Source organism: Lepisosteus oculatus, chromosome 8 (genome assembly GCF_040954835.1).
Source record: "Lepisosteus oculatus isolate fLepOcu1 chromosome 8, fLepOcu1.hap2, whole genome shotgun sequence".
Taxonomy (NCBI): Eukaryota; Metazoa; Chordata; class Actinopteri; order Semionotiformes; family Lepisosteidae; genus Lepisosteus; species Lepisosteus oculatus.
The window spans coordinates 49,929,990-49,949,206 of record NC_090703.1 but is presented as its reverse complement, the minus strand read 5'-3'; the positions used below and the strand labels follow the sequence as shown (position 1 = coordinate 49,949,206).

Here is a 19,217-nt window from a genome sequence, read left to right as displayed (position 1 = left end):
TAAGGTCATAAATCGGAGAAAATGAAATGGTTGACCTTTGACTCGTCCTGACAGATGAAGAGTGGGCACCGAGTGATTGATTGTCTAAATTGGAGGAGGGGGGAGGGGAAGGGTGTCCCTGTTCCCTTCCATCGCTGTAGCACACGGCTCCCAGCTTTTACCCAGTCTGTCAGCCTGAGCTCATACAGGGGCCTTACGTAACCCACACTCCGCTGGCCACACTCCGTGTGCCCCCATCTTACACAGCGCACAGATCGAGGCTTTTAAAAAAAAAAAATCTTTGCATTCTCACAGAGGTCATGTGCTCAAGCTCTGGTCACCTGACAGGACACATGCCCATATTTGGAGAAAAGGAAATTCAGGCTGTCTTAAAGGACCAGTCATTGTACGCGTCACATCTTGAGCAATGACAGCCCCTTCAGCACATTAGGATTTATTAGGGAAGGCTCTGTCTGGTATCCCCCGTGCCTGTATACTGTAATACTAACTTCGCAACAAACATCTATAAACAAGCAGCTTATCCTAGAGACTCACTGAGCTTTCAGAAGGAAAGTGGAACTTGCAGCCTGCAGTGCAACCCGAGTGTGAAGCACGAACCGTGGGAGCACTCCTGCGCGTCTCGCAATGGACAAAAACATCCCAACGAAGAGGGACAGCCCTGGCACAGTCAGACCCGCCGGGCAGCAACTACAGCTAGATGAGACGGGGTGACGAGCGATGTCCTTTCGGGGACCAAACCGTGGCCCTTCTCCCGGCGATGTCCCAAGGGGGACCTGAGAGCCGTCACCGCTGGTACTGCGGCGCTCACCATGAGCTCACGCGAGAGCATCAGGTCACAGTCAGTCCGAGGCCTCCAGGACACCGGCCACTGGCGACGCACTGGCCTGGGACCACGCTACAGCACGCCAACCATAAGAACATAGAGGAGGGTACCAACGAAAGGTGGCAGTGTGGCCTGTCGATTGGCCAAAAGCATCCAATTGATGCATCTAGCCACTTCACGGCCCTCTGCTCCTGCAACCCCTCAGCTGGACCGCAGCGCCCCAGAAGAACTGCGGAGAGGTGAGGGGGGCAGGGAGGTGCGTCTCTGGGGGGTGGGGGTTGGAGCCGGAGCCTCAGTGAATTCTAACGAGCCCCTGCCACCGCGCACTCGCTCGGCGCTGAGCTAAAATAACGAGGAAGACAAAAGGGCCGTGCTGCAGCAGCTCCTATTAATAGGCTGGGTGGCAGAGCACAGCTGCTCCGGCACAGAGAACACATCTAGCTGACAGGGTAATGATAGGGAGAGGGAGATTGAGATGTGCAGAAGACAGGGACAGCCTGCGAGGAGCGCAGAGGGGAAATGGAGCGAGATCGGAGCAGAGAGAGATGGGGGATCCAGACACACCCAGCAGAGCTGTGGAAAGGTGAAGGGAGCAAGAGTGTCATGGACAGAGAAATAAGAAGAGAGAAGAGGGATCGCGGAGGCAGCTCGTGAGACTGAGAGAACACGAGAGAGGGAAGATGAGGACTGGAGAACAGATGGCCAACAAAACCGAGAGAGAAGGAGAGGAGGCAGCAAGGAAAGGAGCAAACAAAGACAGCTCTGCGCGGCCTGCTCGGCTCAGGGGTGAGGCGGAACGGGGGGGAGCAGGGAAGAGCAGCCGGAGAGTCCGTTTCCAGACAGGAAGCGAAGGGGCCTGGAAGACGGCCGAGGCAGAGAGGGTCACGGGCCGCACCACAGGAGCCCCCAGCCCAGGGAACGTGCCCGAGAGGCCCCTTCCAGCGCGGCACCAGGAGGAAAGATCGGGAACCGAGCGAGCCGGGGAGAGAGAGGGAAGGGGGCAGCGAGCGCTGTCAGTGTCTGCGTGCGAGCGCGCGCGCGGGGCTGCGGGGAGACAGGGGGAGGAATGTGGTTTCCATAGCGACCTGAAGCAGGCAAAGTGCTCGGTGCCCGCTGCCGTTCGGACTGCGCCAGGCTGACAGCGCCGCGATCACCCCAAAAAAAAAACCTCTAGCATTTTAGGAGCCGAGACCAATTACTTTCATTAAATCATCAGTTCAATCAAGAGTTCCACCACCCAACAACAAGCTCAGCTGTAGAGAAAACCAGCAGACAGACTCATCAGGTGCCCTCCCTCATACCTTTAAGTTCTATGTAAGATTCACATTGCAGTCGCTCAGAATCGGTATGTTTCAACCCTTGGGGTGACCACTGACCTTGGGCATCTCGATGTGGGTGTGGCTCACCAGGCCAGAGACCCTCTCCACCTTCTGAGAGCACCTCCTGCTGGTGACCCGCACCAGCGACGCGTCGCCCGGAGACGGGGGTGCCTGGCTTGCGGGGCTGCCTCTCTGCAAAACACAGCGGCACAGTCGCAGGTCAGCTCCTGGCACAGAACCCGTGTGTGGGAGTCCCAGATCTCCCTGACATCTTCAGGGGCTTTGGTGAAGGACAGCTCACTGGGACTGATGACTAGAGGGCTGGCCCGGCCGAGTCAGAGCACTGAGGTCAAAGCGATCCGAGTAAGAAAATGTAAGTTATGCACCCACTATCAAGAACCATACATTGAGTCTGTCAAGCACTGCGACTCGACCGACTGTGTTAGCATCAACACACAGAACCGTGACATGAGATATCAAGCAGAATAAGGTACTTTCTAAATCAATAATCGAATGATTACAACTCACCTATTGTCAGCATTGTACATACAATGACATAGTTGCCATTTGTAAGGATGTGTTGCAGATGGGGGAGCTGCACAGCTAAGCTAGCTATGTAATCATGTGAGTGAGCTGGACAGCAAGGATCCCAGCGCCCAGAGCGTCGACGGTCCTACATCCTATCCTGAACCCCGGCTGTAGCCCTTACCTTACACCCTATCCCAACCCTCGCAGGACATCCACTGCAAGGAATCAGGGAGATTCTGCCTCTAGCAGAACTGGCCCAATGCACAACAATTGCATGACAATGACCATCCTGTAGAGCCATGTGCATCAGGTGAATATTTATTTTTAATTTCGCACAAAAAAATACAGGGTTCTCTTAAAGGTTTGCTTCTTATTGTGCGTCAGGCCTGAAGTTTTGTGCCGTTAGATTAATGTGGCCACAAAAAACACAGCACAGGGTCAGCACAACTTGTTAACCTCTTCCATGGGCTTTCCCATATGCTGAAGCCTCACTTCCGTTTTATACTTAAGTCCATCCAGTACCTCCAAACTTTTTCCAGGCTCATACGTAAACGGCTTTACTAATGCACTCATTCCTGCTGGACCTTTGCTCCAGACAGTTTTGAGGACGTCAGGAAATCAGTCTCACTACAGGCTGTAATGCTGCTCTGCGGTTGGACAGAAGTGCATTAGACCTGTCTGTTTAAAAGAACAGGGATTGTGAGAGGCACAGAGCTCCCCTTCCCTATTCACCACGAAAAAAACAAACAAGCAATTAAAACCCCAAGCAGAAGCGTCCATGAGCCTTAATATATTGGAAGCTTTTGTCTATCTAACATTAGGGCCCTTTACAAATGGACTGATTCATGCAGCCAGCATTTGCATCCTAATGGAATGCATTAAGAAACTAACTCCCAGGAAGTCCACACACACAGCAAAATAAAAGGCGGCACATGCAGGTGAAGACAGAGCTCACCAGACTGCAAAATCACCCCGGTCTCTTTATCCCTGCCTTGTGATTCTGATCTTCCTCCGACTGGGGGAAAGAACTGCCACACAGGCCTGTGGCACACTTCAAGGGATTTCTAATGCGGTAGCACTGCCTGCACTAAACATCGTCCACTCATCCAGGACTTCTCCAGCAGTTCGCTTTCGAACAAGGGACACGACAAGGGCGCGGCGAGAGGACTGTTGCTCCAGCGCTCGGCGTCGCTCTCGCAGGACCTGCTGGGGCACTTCTCCCTTCCTCCTGGAGCACACTCCCCGGAGAGAGACAGTTCTATGAAAACACTTGTTGTGGAAACAGAGCCCGGCCTGGTCAGCCGCCCATGAAAGAGAACTCCACCCCCAGCTTCAAGGAACCAGACATCACCCGACAAGGGCCAAGCAGGGTCCAGCAGCTCCAGGAGTGTGGAGAGCAGTAAGCATCTACAAGCCTTAAACACCGCAAAGAAACAGCAAGCCCGAGGAACACCTACATCAAAACCAACCCAACCCCCAGATCGATGCGGTGACAAGTTTCAATGGCACCTCATGCATTTCAGAGGAAGAACTAAAAGACTGGATGTCTTTTTTTCCCCTCACTGGGGCACAGACACTTTTAAAGCAGTGGTGACCCCACCCAGCAGCTGCAGTGCACTTGGGCTTTCCAAGTTCGGGCAGCAGGACTCCTCAGCTCCCCAACACACACGCAGTGGCCATGCAGGCAGACCCACCTGGCAGCTGAAGAGGAAGCTCCCCCTGCCACAGCGCAGGCCGCAGAGACACTTTGTGGGCAGCAGGTGGAGTCCTTTTGAATAAAACATGATTGTGGTCAACAACCCCCCCGTCCTTGACCCCAGTTACTGAATGATTCCATCCGTTCTCTCCGGCCCGGCTGGACTCCGGACCTGCTCCAAGACTTCCGCTCTGCCGGTAGGTCTCGTGCTGTCCTACAAATTCCAGGGAATACTCACTCACGCACACACTGGCTGCGAGTGAGGCAGAGAGGTCTTAATTCAGCCACGCCTGTTTATGGACAGACCTCTGCGTTAACGGGAGGGGAGACGGATTTAAACACACCCATTCTGGAAAGGGTCTTGAAGCAAGTCAGTCCTTTGTCGATGCACTTGCACACATTCACAGATCGCAGCCTGCTTAAAAAAGCACTGCTTCCGCAGTTAGTGCTGGGCTAGTGTTGGGTCATTCATGCGCCCGGTGAATAAAAATGCATCATTTTGCTTCAGATCCTACCATGATAAAAACCATTTTCACTTTATGAAGTGAATTTTTTTTTGCCGCACAAAACAATTGTTTGCTGAACAAAATAATATAAGACACAGGGCCTCAGTGTTCATTAATGTACACAGACCCCGCCCTCCCTCCGGTCATGTAGGGGTTAACCTGGAGAACCACGAGGTTTTTAGGTGACGGAGCCAAACATTTACACTGCAGCAGGTCAACAGACATGTTGAGCAGGTAAACATTTGCCGTATGGCTTTGCCAGACAGTATGCACATGTCCAAGTTTAGTCCGAGCGGCCGAGGGCACTGTGCAGATAAGCATTTCAAACAAAAAGGGAAAACAGTTGTATTATTACTCCTGCTCCACCTGTACTACTACTACCTCTATAGCTACACGTAAAAAAGTAGTTAAATCCTTTGTTTGGAATCCAAGCTGATTCCAAATCGTCTACAGTTTTCAGCGTGTGCCCAGGATGGGAGATGCTGCCGTGTGGATGCTGGCTGTGCCCCTCTGCGCCAGTCCTGGGAGCCCCCTGCCCTGACAGAGGACTGCCTGGGGATGCCATTCTTGCCTCCAGTCATCGAGGCTCTCCGGGGCTCCCGTCTCAGTGGCCAGTGTGGTAGGGGCAGGCGCCGCCCGAGCCGAGCTCCAGCCTGTTGTCCAAGAACAATACGGACAACAACAGAGGGAAGAGAGCTGGCAGACCCAGGCACCTGAGGAACCAGCCGGCGCAGCACGGGGTAGTACAGGCTTCTGTGCTAAACACGTCACTGACGTGACAGAAGACACTCGGTACACGCTCTGTACCACGGTTGTGTGATATGGAAATCGCACTTTGCCACTCCCCTGCAGCCCTCAGCCTCGTACCAGGAGCCATCTCCGAGTTGACACTTTCTCCACTCCTGGCTCGGCTGAGGGACCTCACCCAGTCAGACTCCCAGTCAATCCAATTTCCTCCCAGTCCTCTCCTCATTAGAAGCACGTTGGTTATAGAGCTACTGCTGCTACAGCCCCTGTTGCTCCTGCAGCTGCAGCTGTCACTGGTGTAGCTGCTGCTCGTGAGCACTGCTGCTCCGGAAGGAAGCAGGGTAGGGGCTACCTGCTCTGGGAAGTAAGGAAGGACAATTACTCCGTAACCCTACTTTTCAGTAGCAGTTCAGTAACATCTTACATTATTTTCTTTCTTTGATAAACATTAGGATCGATATTGGTAAAACATATAATTAGTTCAAGCTGTACATCTGTGCACAGCACAAAAGTTCACAGCAAGTCACAGAAACGCCTCATACGTCACAATCGTGATGTTCACGGGCAGCACTCGCTACAGAATACAGTCCACAACTGCAGGTTTAGGACAGGAATGGAAATGGTGCGTAAAAAAACAATTCTTTCGCTTTGCAGCAGTGGAAATCGCGTCTGGAAATTGGTCGGGAGGCGCACTGCAAACGTGTTGTACTATTTGAGAAGCGGCGCTGAACTAAGACAGCTTCTTGGTTTTAGAAAACATGGCTTCAACCCCCTGAGTAGTCCAGCAGGGACAGCTGACAGCAAAACACTGGAGCCAGTCCCTCCTTTTCTAATCCTGTAGTTAGAACAGTGCCAAAGGGCAATCTCTTTATGGGCAATACAAATCCGAACAGCCTCAATTTAATTAACTTTCTGGCTTGGGTGAAAGAAAAAAAAAATAGGACTATATTAAATCATGCTGCTAATGAAGAAATGCGCATCACCTCCTATTTCAGAGCCATTAGGACATCAGGGATGAGGTATTAATTTAACCCGGATAAATATGACTCCATTTATGGGTATTTGACTGCATGGCTGTATTTTTGCATGGCTTCTGCTACTGTACTAATTGTTTCTGGCTTAGTGCTGCTTCAGTAAGCGTGGGGGTGGGAACTGCTCGGGCTAGAATGTGTATTCTTGTACAAGGGCACCGGCAACTCCTTTCTCTCATAAGCATCCGGCCAGCAAGGACAAGGGGTGTACGACACTAGCAAAAGAAAGAGCAAGAAGGACACGCTCGAGAAACAAGATCTCACTATTAATATGACAATGAGCCAAGCTCAAAATGAATTCACTTATTAGACAGTGGGCAGCAGTGTCTACTGCTGTTACAGTAACTGGCTCTGACTGATCTCTCCTGGCTGTTGTGGGCAAAACACTGTGGACATGGGTGAGCAGGCCAGCCTGGAATAGGCAGGCCATGTTCCTAGAAGGATGGAAAGTCCTGGATTCTTGTCTCTCGTCCCCGTTTTTTGGTCCTCCGTTTCTGCAGTTCCTGCCTTTGCTGTCGTGCAGTTCTGGACCGCCGAGGTCTCGGAGGCCGGGTCTTCCTGCCCGGAAGAAGAGAAGCTTCCACGAGCTGCTGAGGCCACTCTCGTCCATGTCGGCCGTGAGGACGTATCGGGGGCTCATTCACCGCCCTCCTCCTGGGTGGACGACATGACAGAGCCTGGAGCTGGACATCTGGAAATCGGGGCCGTCACCACCTCCGTGCTCACCGTGCGCCCCCGTGAGCGTGCACTACCGCTGCCTCGGCCCTTTCCTGGCTGTGGGCAAAAGACCATCCACAGGCAGGGCGGCCGATACATCCCGGGCGCCCCCAGGCGTCTTCTCGGGCTGTGGACGCCGCCGTGATCTGCCGTGTGCTCGGGCGGAGGACGCAAGAGGTCGGGGAGAGAGCAGGCCTCCAGAAGCCCGTCAGGGAGACGGGAGCACTGAAGTGACCCACAGTGAGACTGGAACCCGGAGTCCCAGACCCTCCTACCGTGTGGTAGCTATTGAAGACAAGACTCCGATACCTGGAGTATCCGCCGCGACTTAAAGAATTCAAAAAATGATGAAGAAATACTGATGTGCGCTCGAAGAAATAAAGAATATATTCACCCCCCTTCATCTCATCAGAATTAACGCCACCTGCTGGCGACGGTGGTCAAGCTGGTCACTGGATGGCTTTCTGTTCTCTACTTTGCAAGGGCGACAATTTGACTCCAGGAGGATGGCAAAGGTTTGTGCTCCTGACATTCCAAGACAAGCTGGTTTACGGGCTGCCGTGTGACAAGGGGAAGAACTCTTCATGAGATGGCTGAAAGACGCTGCACTGAGGAGGACTAATCCCCTGTTGAGTGACTGAAGCTTACAGCCCGAGCCCCTGCCAGAGCTGGCCACCACCAATATCCCCTCCTGCCGACACTCTGGCGCTGGCCTGCCTCTTCCTTGCATGTTCTTTGCTTGACAGGGGGGAGGCCAATCCTTACAGCATCACTACTTTGCACCTCCCACCTCTTCCTTTCCCTAGTTTTGGAATAAAACTAGAATTGTATAGGACAATGTTTAATGAGCAACAATGTGCTAAATGTCATTGTGATGCGACAGAAGAAATAATTATTTCTCTATCACATTGATACGATGTGTCGAATAATATCGCCTGTCAAATACTAGCGTGGACATTGGCTTATACTGTATATAAACTGTAAAGTAATGGAGTGTGGGAAGCACAGCTCTTACCTCCCAGTCTTCTTGCAGGCTCGACGCCCTGGCAGTTGTCTCCGGCTCATGTGGCACAGCGTTCAGACTCAAGGTCACCTCATAGCACTCTTGAATATCTGTACAGATACATACCCCACCATCAGACCTGGGCACAACTCCCAGACTCCCCGTCTACTGCCCCTGCTGGGTCTCAGGGGTCCTCAGCTGCATTCTGACCCCCCGAAGATCCTAGAGACACAGCAGCACTTAACAGTCATAAACTGACTGTGGAAGGTAGCTGTCATGACATCACATCAAAATGCGAAGGTCAGATATATCATGCTCAGAACTGAACGGCTTCTAGGCTTAACAAGTTAATAACAGCAACAATCCACTTTGGTGTCTTCAGACATACATGTCTTGCTTTAAAATGATTTAAACCTAGATGTTTGCGCAGTTTGGAATCTGAGGAACAGCAGCGCTGGCAGCGTTTGACAAAACCCAGAAAGAACTCCATGCTCCAGGCTGGCTCAAGCCCTTTCCTGTTTTCTGTGCTTTATCGCCATCTGCTGGGTGCAGATCCCATCACACGCATGAGGCTAATGCACTGAAGTAAACATCAAATACAACCATGCTAACAAGCAAATAAAACGATTCTGTTGCAGTCCTATTTTAAATGCATCTTTTCTTAAAAGCGTCTCAAGATGGAAAATAAGAGTTACCACTTGGCGCTTGTTGGTCTGACTTTTGCAGTCACTGATCACCTTACAGCAAACCCTCAGAGCCACATTATGGACTGTGGAAGCCAGTATATCACTCACAGCCCGCCGGCCAACTCTAAATTGCTTCATCTATAACCTCTGAGCCACAGCAGGAGCGGTCTCTATTCTCCTCCGGCCTCCAGCTGTAATCAATAAGACAGTGAGCACTGCCAGCCCCTCAGAGAGCTCCAGGTCAGCCTGCCTCCCCGGCCACAGAGGCCATCAGTCCTGCTGGTACTTGGTTAGTCACTGAGCTGGTCAGTACCCAGCCCTTCAGCCCCTCAGCCCAGCAGGCGCTGCCTCTCTCAGTTTATCCCCTCGGCCTGTTTCCCCGCCTCTGTGCCCACGCAGCCCCCCGAGCCTCAGTCATGGGGGGGGGCCTGGCGACCGTGCCCAGCGCGACACCTCTCGGATGTCACTGGCAGCGGCGCACAGGGGCCCCCGTTCCACAGCGGCAGCGCACAGCAGGGAAAACAAGCCAGGCTCGGCTCGCGCAAGACAGCAGCATCCGCGTCCTGTCAGCGAGCGCTCTGAGTGAACTGGAGATAAAGGAACGGAGGGTTCAGGGAAAGACATAGTGGAGGGGGGGGGCCGTGTTAATCCCACTGCTCTGCTGTGCTGTGGGAGTGGGGGTGGGGGTGAGTCATCTTGCTGCCTGTGTGTGTGTGTGTCTGTGTCTAACAGCGTGTCCGTGAGAGTGGGTGCGCGCCAGTGTGTTTGTGAGTGCGTGGGTGTGTGGAGATGTGTGGGCAGATTTCTGATGTCCGTCGGGCCGAAGGAAAACAGACACCACGAGGGAAAGTGAGGAGCCCCCCACCTCACAGGGACAGGGGGAATTTTGGTCTGCAATTTTCTTTTTTTTCTTTTTTTATAAAACCATTTGGAAATAATGCACATGGAGTCCAGCTTTCTTCCTCAGTTAAATGATCTGGAACATCAAGCACATAATAGTGGAGAAAGTCTGTTCACTTCCACCTTGAGCAAATATATTTTTGCATCCTGTTTGCGTGCACGTCTGGGCGTGTATGTTAAAGAGGTCTGAGAGCATGCTCGTGTGTCCTGTATTTACAGTCCATGAGCACGCCTCATTTGCCTAAGCACATTCTGTGTGTGTGCGTGTTTACAGGCGCTTGTTTCAATGTGTACTGGGCCTCTTTGGCCCTGTGCTACAATCACTTCTGTCCTAAATACCATGGGCACATTCAGGGAAAACCACATTCAGACACAAAAGATTTCGTTTAAACTCCCTTCTTCAAAGCTCCTGCAAACAAACTACAGTAGTTTCTGACCACAATGTGTGGGCCAATTCCTAGCCGGGGGACAGAAAGCTGCCCCACACCCTTCACTCTGAAGCCTCTGTGGGTGCACCTTGTCTCTGTTCCTCCGCTGGCTGCACTGTGGGGTGAGTTTCCAGTGAAAACTTTCCCGTGCGATCATCTGCACCGATACAATGCACGTCGGGAGGGAAGGGCCAAACAGATGGGCGAGCCGCTGGCCTGATGGCCATATCCTTCAATGCAGCCGCGGGGCGACTGGGGCGGTCGGTCAGTGCTTGAAATGAATATGACATGCGTCTGCCTCTCGGGTTTGCAGCTCAAGAGGGCCTTATCTCATTCATTTTCCTCTCGCCCTGCAGCTCGAGCACCGAGCGGCCCCAGACTGGGCCCCTCTCTCTCGCTCCAGCTCACTCCAGTGTGTGTGTGTGTACACACTCTAACGAGCATGCAGTCACTGAACAGCTCATCAGCTTCGTCACATTCTGTGCCCCTGTGTTACACGTAGTTAGCTTTTCATTTGTTCCTTGGTTTCTCTCGAATCTGTAGGTCTCCATTGCTTCCTTGCCAGTGCAAAGACAGTCAGCACAAAACAGAGTTTTAGGGTTTCTTAAGACCAGTTAAAGAAAGTAACACATAGTAAAATGCTCTGGAACTGCACAGTCCCAAAGCCCAAAATATTTTTTTTTGTAAATAACGCTGAATATGATTCCTTGCATTTATGTAGTTCTTTCCACCCCACAGCATTCCAAAGCCCCAGCTTCAGTCCCCACTTGGTGAAGCACTGCAGTCCCAGCACACAGCAAATCAGAAACATTCCCCAGTTTAAAAGAATGTCCCATCCTGCCAGACAAAAAAATGAATCTTTTCAGTCTCGGAGACGAGAAAGGAATCTGATACAAGTATTCTAAATCTTCCAAATCACCGACACAGCCAACCTGGCAAAGTCTTCAAAATCTGCAGTAAACACAAGCCAGAAGAAACTGCGTGGAAGCGCACCAGGCACTGAGAACAGGAGACAGCTCTTTACGAACAGGGCGGTGGGAGTCTGGAACAAGCTCACAGCCACAAAGGAGAAGCTGATATACCGGCCTCCTATCAGGAAAAGACTGGCTGGGATTTCTCCCATCCGTTCAGCTACTGCTGCACGCTGTACTGTTGTGCATTTGAAAAATAAACTTTGATTTGATTTGAACGGCCTGGAAGGGCTGAATTGATCCAGTTTTTATGATCAGGTTCGGGATCAGGTTGTCATTTTACATAGCAAAAGGTCTTTTTTTTTTTTTTTTTTTTTACTCGCAGGGGTTGAAGAACTACGGTTCAACCAGCTGAAACCAGCGCTTGTGCTGGACAATGTCATTACCGGGGGCTTTCTGAAAGACGCACATTCCAGTAACCCCCCCACCCCCCCCCCGAGCCCCCGCTGGGAGTGCTCTTTCCCATCCCCAGCCCCCCCCATGCGTGCGGCCCAGCGGATGAGACAGTGTCGAAGGCGACCTTTGTTCCAGATTGCTCAACCATGCGGGCGGCGCTGTCCAGGCCCACCCTCGCTCAGGCCCCTCGAGACCCAGCTCGGTCCAGCGGCGGTCGCGGGTTCTCCCAGCACCGGCCCGGGCACGCCGAAAACGGGGAAAAGGGTCAGGTCAGCTGGGCAGGTCAACTCAAGAGTTAGATTTTCTCATTATTTACCCACATTGTTTACATGCCCTGCCTGGGATCCCGAGCGTTTTAATTTAACGGTCTCGTACAGCGGGCAGCAGGGCCGACTGCAGGCGAGCTCAGCCTGAGCCCTGTCTCCCGCCCTGCCTGGCGTCTCCCATTCCCTTTTGTCTTGCTGCTGCAGTCTAGTGCAGAGCAGGCTCCATGAGTCACAGACGTCAGACAGCAGCACTGGCAGTCTGAAATGTCAAAGCAGGGGGAAGAAGAATCCCCTTCTACTGTGCACTCTGCAGATCTCCTCTCCAGCCCCCTCCTCTTCTCATGCCCCCATGGCACATCCCAAGAGCGCGTCACTGGACCTGACTCCAAAATGAAATGAACACGATGGACCACTTCTCAGGCACATACCGTGTCTGTATCTTGAAGAATTGAAGACATCACTGTTAAGCCATCTGTGCCACAGTTAAAGCTCATTTCTGACTAACTTCCACTCCCCGTGATCGACCACTAGACAAAAGCGAGATTCCCAAGCTGAAGAATACCTCTAATCTGAGAATTAGTGATCCTGAAGGCTGCAGGGGAAAGAGTGACTCTGCCTTAACCTGTCCTAAGGAGAAGAACTCCACGCATGTACTGTCTACACCGCTTTTCCACCAGGGAACCCAAAGCACATGTCAAGTAGGAGGGGACCCATTTCAGCCACCTCCAGGGTGTCCAGGGACAGCTCCCCCAGCAGCACAGTGTCCCTGCTCACCGTACCGCGGCGTTAGTTTGGAAACTGTGGCCCAGAAAGAAGACCGACACCTACTGGTCCGCCAGCACCACACGCAGCAGCGACCTGGCTTTTCCTGCAGGCCTGCCACCCCAGGACTGACCGGGCCGGCCTTGCTAGGCTGCTGCAATCTGAAGACACCCCTTCTAGAATACCACAGGCTCATCCCCCAGCGCTCCAGCACATTCCTGTGCTGAGATCTCGGCTGTCTGTGGAATGCTGAGAATCCAAATAAGCTTTAGTCCTCTTTTCCTGAAAAAAACAACCCAGGGCCAGGCAGAACAAACTGCTATAAAGCAAACACGAACCCTATACTGGCACAGCCCGGCCACAGAAGAGCACACTCGCCCCCCGCGCACGACGCCCCAGTTCAGAAAGATGCCAGCTCGCTTCTGGAAACGGGGGATTTTGTACAAAGAAATGCAGGGCAACAAGACTCAGAAGTCTGAGAAAGACCAGCTGATGAACAGGACGGTTCTGCCGCAGCTTTTTTCCCAAACAATTCCTTCTGTTGAGATAACTTACTGCTAAACCTGGTGTCAACAGCGTCACAAACACCTCTGGCTCAGCACAGCCACAACTGCATTCGCACATGCAGAGAGGCTAGAACTGGCGAGAGGGAGAGAAAATTCGGAGCAGCCCAGCCCGATGGGAGCTCTTGGCCCTTGCTTCCCGACACCAGCTCTACAGTGTGTGGATGAAAGTGTGCAGGTGAAGGTTACGCCATCGGGTGACGATGTGCAAGGCTCACGTGCCGCCCCTCTCCCTGCTCCCCAGACAGCGGCTGGCCTGCGGGAGGAGCAGGCTGGAAGTGCCTAAGAGGGGTTAAACAAATCACCTTTATCTGTCTGCCTGTGCAGCCAGGGCCCAGCTGCAGGACCTCACCGCCGAGACTGAGCACAATGTAATTAGCTCTCTCTGTGCAATAACAACCGCCTGTGAGGGAGGAGGGCATGGCTGGCACACTGCACAGTCACACCAACGTCAGCCTGGGTAGGATGCCTCCTCACCACACAATCTGCCATGGCAACACTGCCATCGCAATGGGAACAGGCTGGGCTCCTGCACCTTCTCCGTCGCTGAAGGCAGCGCAGTGGCGGTGCCAAAGGCAACAAGCATTCGGTCAGTGGCATGGCAACCAACCAGACAGCTCAAGCATTCCTTAATGGCACTGGTTTGTTTTCTGGGCAACACAACAAGTGCGTTGCGACAGATAGCACTGCATGCATTTTGGACTGGAAACAACCGCAATGGTACACGGCTTACTGTTTTGCTAACAACGCCCACGGTAGTACCCTGCCACATGAGAACTGGCATTTTAGATTGTTTTGTTCGCTAGCACCGGTGGCAGCGTGTTAATGCGATGCCAAGGCAAAAGCCGTGACGACGGACAAGAGTCCGATAACGAGGCATCCCAGTGACCCCTTCCCATCTCCTCACGCCTGCAGCTGCGGAAGAAGCGCTCCCAGCGCCCGTACAGGTGTGGATAACGAGGGAATTAGACGACGCGTCAAGAAGCGCAGACCGACACGTGGAACCTGAGCAGTAATAAAGCTCCCTATTGCACTGACAGTGACCCACATTAGACAAACAGCGCTCAGCCAGGTTTAATGACCTGCCCGTGAAGTGACTGAACTGAGGGCAGGGGGCAGGGAGTGCAGGCCTCTGCGTTTCGCACGACTGAGTCAAGATTCCAAGGGGAAAGGTTAAAGCATTATGAGGGCCAAGTCAGCCTTTCCACTTTGAGAAGGGTGGGGGGGAAACTGTGGATCTCTCGTCACCACCACCACAGTCTGATAAACTTTGCAACGTTAGCGGGAACCAAAAAAAAAAAAAAGTCAGAGTAATGGAGCAATCTGGCGCGGCAGGATACGGAGAAGGGCCAGCGACGGCGGGGGAGCTCTCCAGGTAAGGGGGCGCTCTTACGATGCGAGCCGCGGCGGTGCTGCGAGTTTGTGCTTGATTGCTCCAACACCCAGGGAGCCCCGCGAGTGAATGTCTAACTTGCAGTTAGTGCTGGGCACAAAGAGGCAGGTAATGACTGCACTGCACCACGCAGGAGCTATTTATGGGATAATTTATTACTCATTAATAATGCATTAGTACGAGTTTCAGCTTATCTTTGTTTTATTATTGAGCCGTTAATCATGTAAGAGCAAGGAAATCTGCAGTGCTCTCCCAAAGGCTTATTACTGGGATGGGGAGAACCTGAACTCTCTCTTTCCCTTTTTAAAATAATGAGGGAAAGTTTAAGCAAAGCATTCATTAGAGTTTCTTTGCACTTGCACAAAAAAAAAAAACACTTTTTCGCTGATAGGGAGGTTCCTGCTGTTCCCGAAGTGAGGAATGAAATTCTCTCACTGCAGAAGACAGGGCCTGGGGACAGTGGGGCGGTGCACTACTGTACTGTGTCAGAGAGAGAGGGTTGGGGTCGTTACGTGACAGGCAGAAGGATCATACAGTTTGCAAAACACACTTTCTACATGTATCAATATTACAGAAAAACATAAAAAGATAGGTTTGTGAATGATCAGTGTTGTGAGCTAATGCCCAGTAAGTCAATATCAAATATATGTAAAGTATTGGTATGGCAGGTAACCGCATAGTACCATATATTTTTACATTTGACGAGCCTTGTGAATATTTTATTGGATAAAACCAATGATTAGCATGTATTTATTTTTTCAATTATTCTTGTTCTTGTTAAAGAGCAGAAACATAAAACTTAATTATCAAGATTGTACTTGAGTGTCATTAGTGGAGTCCCATAGGGATTCACAGCTACATATTTTATGTTCTTACGTATCAAATAATATATCAATAGACCAGCTATCTATCTAAATTCTGATACAGGTAGTAAACTTGTCAAGTCACAGTTGGTATAAAAACAGTACAGGATCGGCAAAGGAAAATCGAAGAGACAGACAAATTGTGTTTGAGCAAACGCTGGCATGGATATTTCATGTAGAGAAGTACAGAATATTACACACAGGGAGAAAAAAACACTGAGCTAGAAGATGCTGTCTATGAAAAAGGCTTAAAGTCTTTAAGCTGTTATCATTTGTCTTAAAGACAAACGTCTTAGAGGGGAAGCAATAGAAGTTTAACAGAGATTAGGATGTATATTAACAGTGCAGAATTCACATCAAGGGACGTTGTGTTAAATTTGTATTGCGCACCACTAAGAGCTCAATTAGGATACTGTGTACAGTTTTGGACACCACGTAACAAAAAAGTTTTTTTCTGTTCTGGAGTCAGACCAGAGAAAAGCCACCAGATACATCAATGAATGCCCTACCCTGACAGGCTAGAATAGCGCAATATTTTCTGTCTTGAATAGAGAAGAACATGAGGGGACCTGTTTCAAGTACTCCGATTCTTGAAGCTCATTGACAAATTTCTTCACGTGGAGACCGCAGGGCAGTGCATTTAAAACCCGAGGACAGCGGGCGCCTCACTCCACAGAGGGCTGTGGGAGCACGCGCAGTTCTGTTGCGAAAGTTGACACCCCGGCCTCTTTCAAGAAGCCGGTGGATGAGATGGTCGGATCAGCCACAAGGTGGATGGGTGATACAGCACATGCATGTGCATGCTGGAATGTTGTGGCTCTGTACGACTGATGCTCATCTACCTATTCACCAGTGAAGGAGACGGACAAGACACAGGCTTACCCAGAAGGGCCTGGAACAGCTGGCTGCCGAAGATGGCGGTGACTTTGCCCACGCTGGCTCTCAGAGGCTGCTCCTCCGGGCCAGTGAGGCTGGCCTGGTACTGCCTGAGCAGGCTCACAGCCCTCTGAGTGTCTGCGGGACAGGGGACAAAGGAGTCACACAAGGCAAAAGGAAGCATCGCAGGCCAGTGTCATTCAGCCATTCGTCACCCTGAGCCACGGACACGGCTAGCAGAGGAGCAAAGAGGCTACCAAAAACAGGTACAGGGCTGCATTCATCTGAAGGTCACACAGAAAAAAAAGTGCTCTGTACCTCTCTGTCACTAGTTAAAATAGGACATGTCTAGCAACATTCTAACTATTATTAAACACCTGTGTCAGTTTCTTATTACAAGTCCAAACCAGGTCTCAGCATGCTTATTTCTGTAGGAAGCGAACCTTGTGAGTAAATCTGCTGTCTCAGGGTGTAAAATGCGACAACGTGACACACTGTGCAAAGCACTGGGTGCATCATTTATCAGCTTCCCACCAGAGGGCAACTTGGAAACGGAGGTTGGCAGCGCTGCATGAACTCAGGGGCGAGCTCACCTCTGTCGCCGGAGCCGAGCAGCACACCAAGTCGAAGACGAACGCTGAAATAACTGCACAGCCCCGGAGGTTGCAATGCAGCAGCCGCAAGTTCACTCTTTAATACTTAATTTCCAAACGAACCAGGTCTGGGAACGTCCTTTTAACAATCAGAACATGTCTGATACTCTGGCAGTTTTAGGGTCTTTAGTCCAGTTGTGTATGACTGCTTACACAGGTTCCCTTGTGTTGCTTTGCTGTTAAGGGATGTTACACAAAGCAGCCCAACACACTGAAATCAATATCACAGTTAAGGGAGGGAGTCCACACTTCCCTGCCTGGGACTGACTCTTCAGCCTGGGCCAGAATCAGTTAAATATCTCTAGGAAAAAGTGTTTTAAAGCCAAAATAGCAGCGTATTATTTAGATAACATGTATAATTCACACAGTAGTATTCTGTATACAGTTGCCAATTCTGTGGCAAGCATTCCAGTGGAAAATTCAGCCTGTGGATTTTCTCAGGGAGTGACTTTTAATATTTAAAAAACCTAGACTTGTGGTGTATCACAAGCCATAGCTCCTGCAGAGCAGCACTAATTCCTTAATAGACCTGTGAGCCAAATTCCTCCTGCTTCCGAAGCTCACGACAACACTTACCCATGTCTTGTTGACCTATGACCCCTGGGGACAGATGTACCTCATTTTCCCGGGCAGCTCCATTCACACAAGAGGACAAAATTCCACACCAAACATCCCACGTGAGCACAAAGCTACCCCTTGATCTGTGCACGGAGACTCAGATCTTAAGTGCCTTCATTCCAAACCATTTTTTGTGAAACTGCAGCTAAAGTAGTACTGTTACATTGCCCAGTAGTGATATAGTTGCAGTTACTGTTATCAGCAGTATTAAATTAATGTAGGGACTGCAGCACTAATCTGTAGATTTTTTTCCCGACAGGCAGCTGCAGGAGTAGCAGCTGTAGCTGCAGGTGAAAGCGCCAGTACACTGTTTTAATACTCATCATATGCGGATGTATAAGCAGAGCAAGGGAGGTAAATATTAGGGGATGCATGCAAAAGCTCTGCCCTCTGGTTTGCCACTTCATAGGCAAGAACATCTGGCATTTTGTAACCATAACAGCCCCGCAGTGCGTGCTCGCGTCCGGGATGCTCGCAGGGGCGTGACGGTGCGCTCCAGCCCCGTGCTGCAGGTGTCGGCCGCCCGCCTCAGGTAGCGGCTCACCTGGGGGGGCAGCGGCCGCCCAGCCTCCGCGTCCGTCCCTGCCCACACCCCCCCTCCCGGCCTCTCGCAAAACCGCGCTGCACTGGCACCGTGCGGATTATTGAAACTTTCCAAGGAAAAATACTTCCTGTTTCCCTTGAGAATTGCGAAAGGAGCGTCTGGCTTCAAACCGCTCCAGCATACTCGGAATGTGTTGAGTAATACTGAGCGCAAGTGCCATCTGCTGTTAGCGTTTTCATTCCCATCAGGTTTACTTCAGGAACAGGTGTCTGGCCCTTTTAACATCTCGCCGGCATTTGTGAAGTTTTATTAGAAGTTCGAACAAAATCATTAAGCAAAACAACAACAACGACAACATAAAACAGCCGTATCATACACACTTACCGTACTTGTGTACCATGACGTGAAAGCGATGTAACGATGAAGGGAACCGTTTCACCGAGTGAAGTTGTCTCTTCGGCACCCCTAAACCTTGCTAAAGACATATAACCTCACTTGGCAAAGGGGCGGACAGGAGAGCTTACTACTCGTTATGTTCACGGGCTTTCCCAAACTTTTTTAATAACTTCCTTTCGCAACTTCGGAAGAGCCGGCGACCCAAAACTAAAAAAAAAGAGCAGTCGACGCGAAAGGTTTCCCTTCGAAGTTGCCTCCTTGCCCGACCCTCCTAGGACGGACCGAGACACGGTGGCCGCCGCCGCCGCGCTGGAGCTATTTTTTCCCGGCTGTACCGGGGACGAGAGATCAGCCCCGTGTCAGAGCGAAAGTGTGCGGCCGCCGAGCCCCCGGCCTGCGAGGCGTCCTTAGTGTGGAACCCGGAGTGGGAACGGCTCTGGGACGCAGGGGAGAGGGGAGGGTGGGTCCAGCAGATCGCCTCCTTAGCTCCCCGCACCGCCGGACAGCGACCGCCAGGGGGCCGCCTTCGCGG

General features: G+C 51.4%; 1 protein-coding gene across 8 annotated transcripts in view; it reads right to left on the bottom strand.

Moving 5' to 3' along the window:
- The window catches only part of dlg3 (discs, large homolog 3 (Drosophila)), an 81,744-nt gene extending 62,527 nt beyond the window's left edge, over positions 1 to 19,217 (bottom strand). For 2 of the 8 annotated variants that reach the window (XM_069193745.1, XM_069193746.1), the window contains exons 1-4: positions 18,674 to 19,215; positions 16,481 to 16,612; positions 8,383 to 8,480; positions 2,200 to 2,334 (exon numbers count right to left, since the gene is read on the bottom strand). In XM_069193745.1, coding sequence (XP_069049846.1) covers positions 2,200 to 2,334; positions 8,383 to 8,480; positions 16,481 to 16,612; positions 18,674 to 18,689 — 381 coding nt within the window. In that variant the 5' untranslated portion in view covers positions 18,690 to 19,215. Of the gene's footprint in view, positions 1 to 2,199; positions 2,335 to 4,364; positions 4,470 to 8,382; positions 8,481 to 16,480; positions 16,613 to 18,673 lie in introns of those variants that run through there. The other 6 variants (XM_069193753.1, XM_069193755.1, XM_069193752.1 and 3 more) reach the window with 5 other exon arrangements.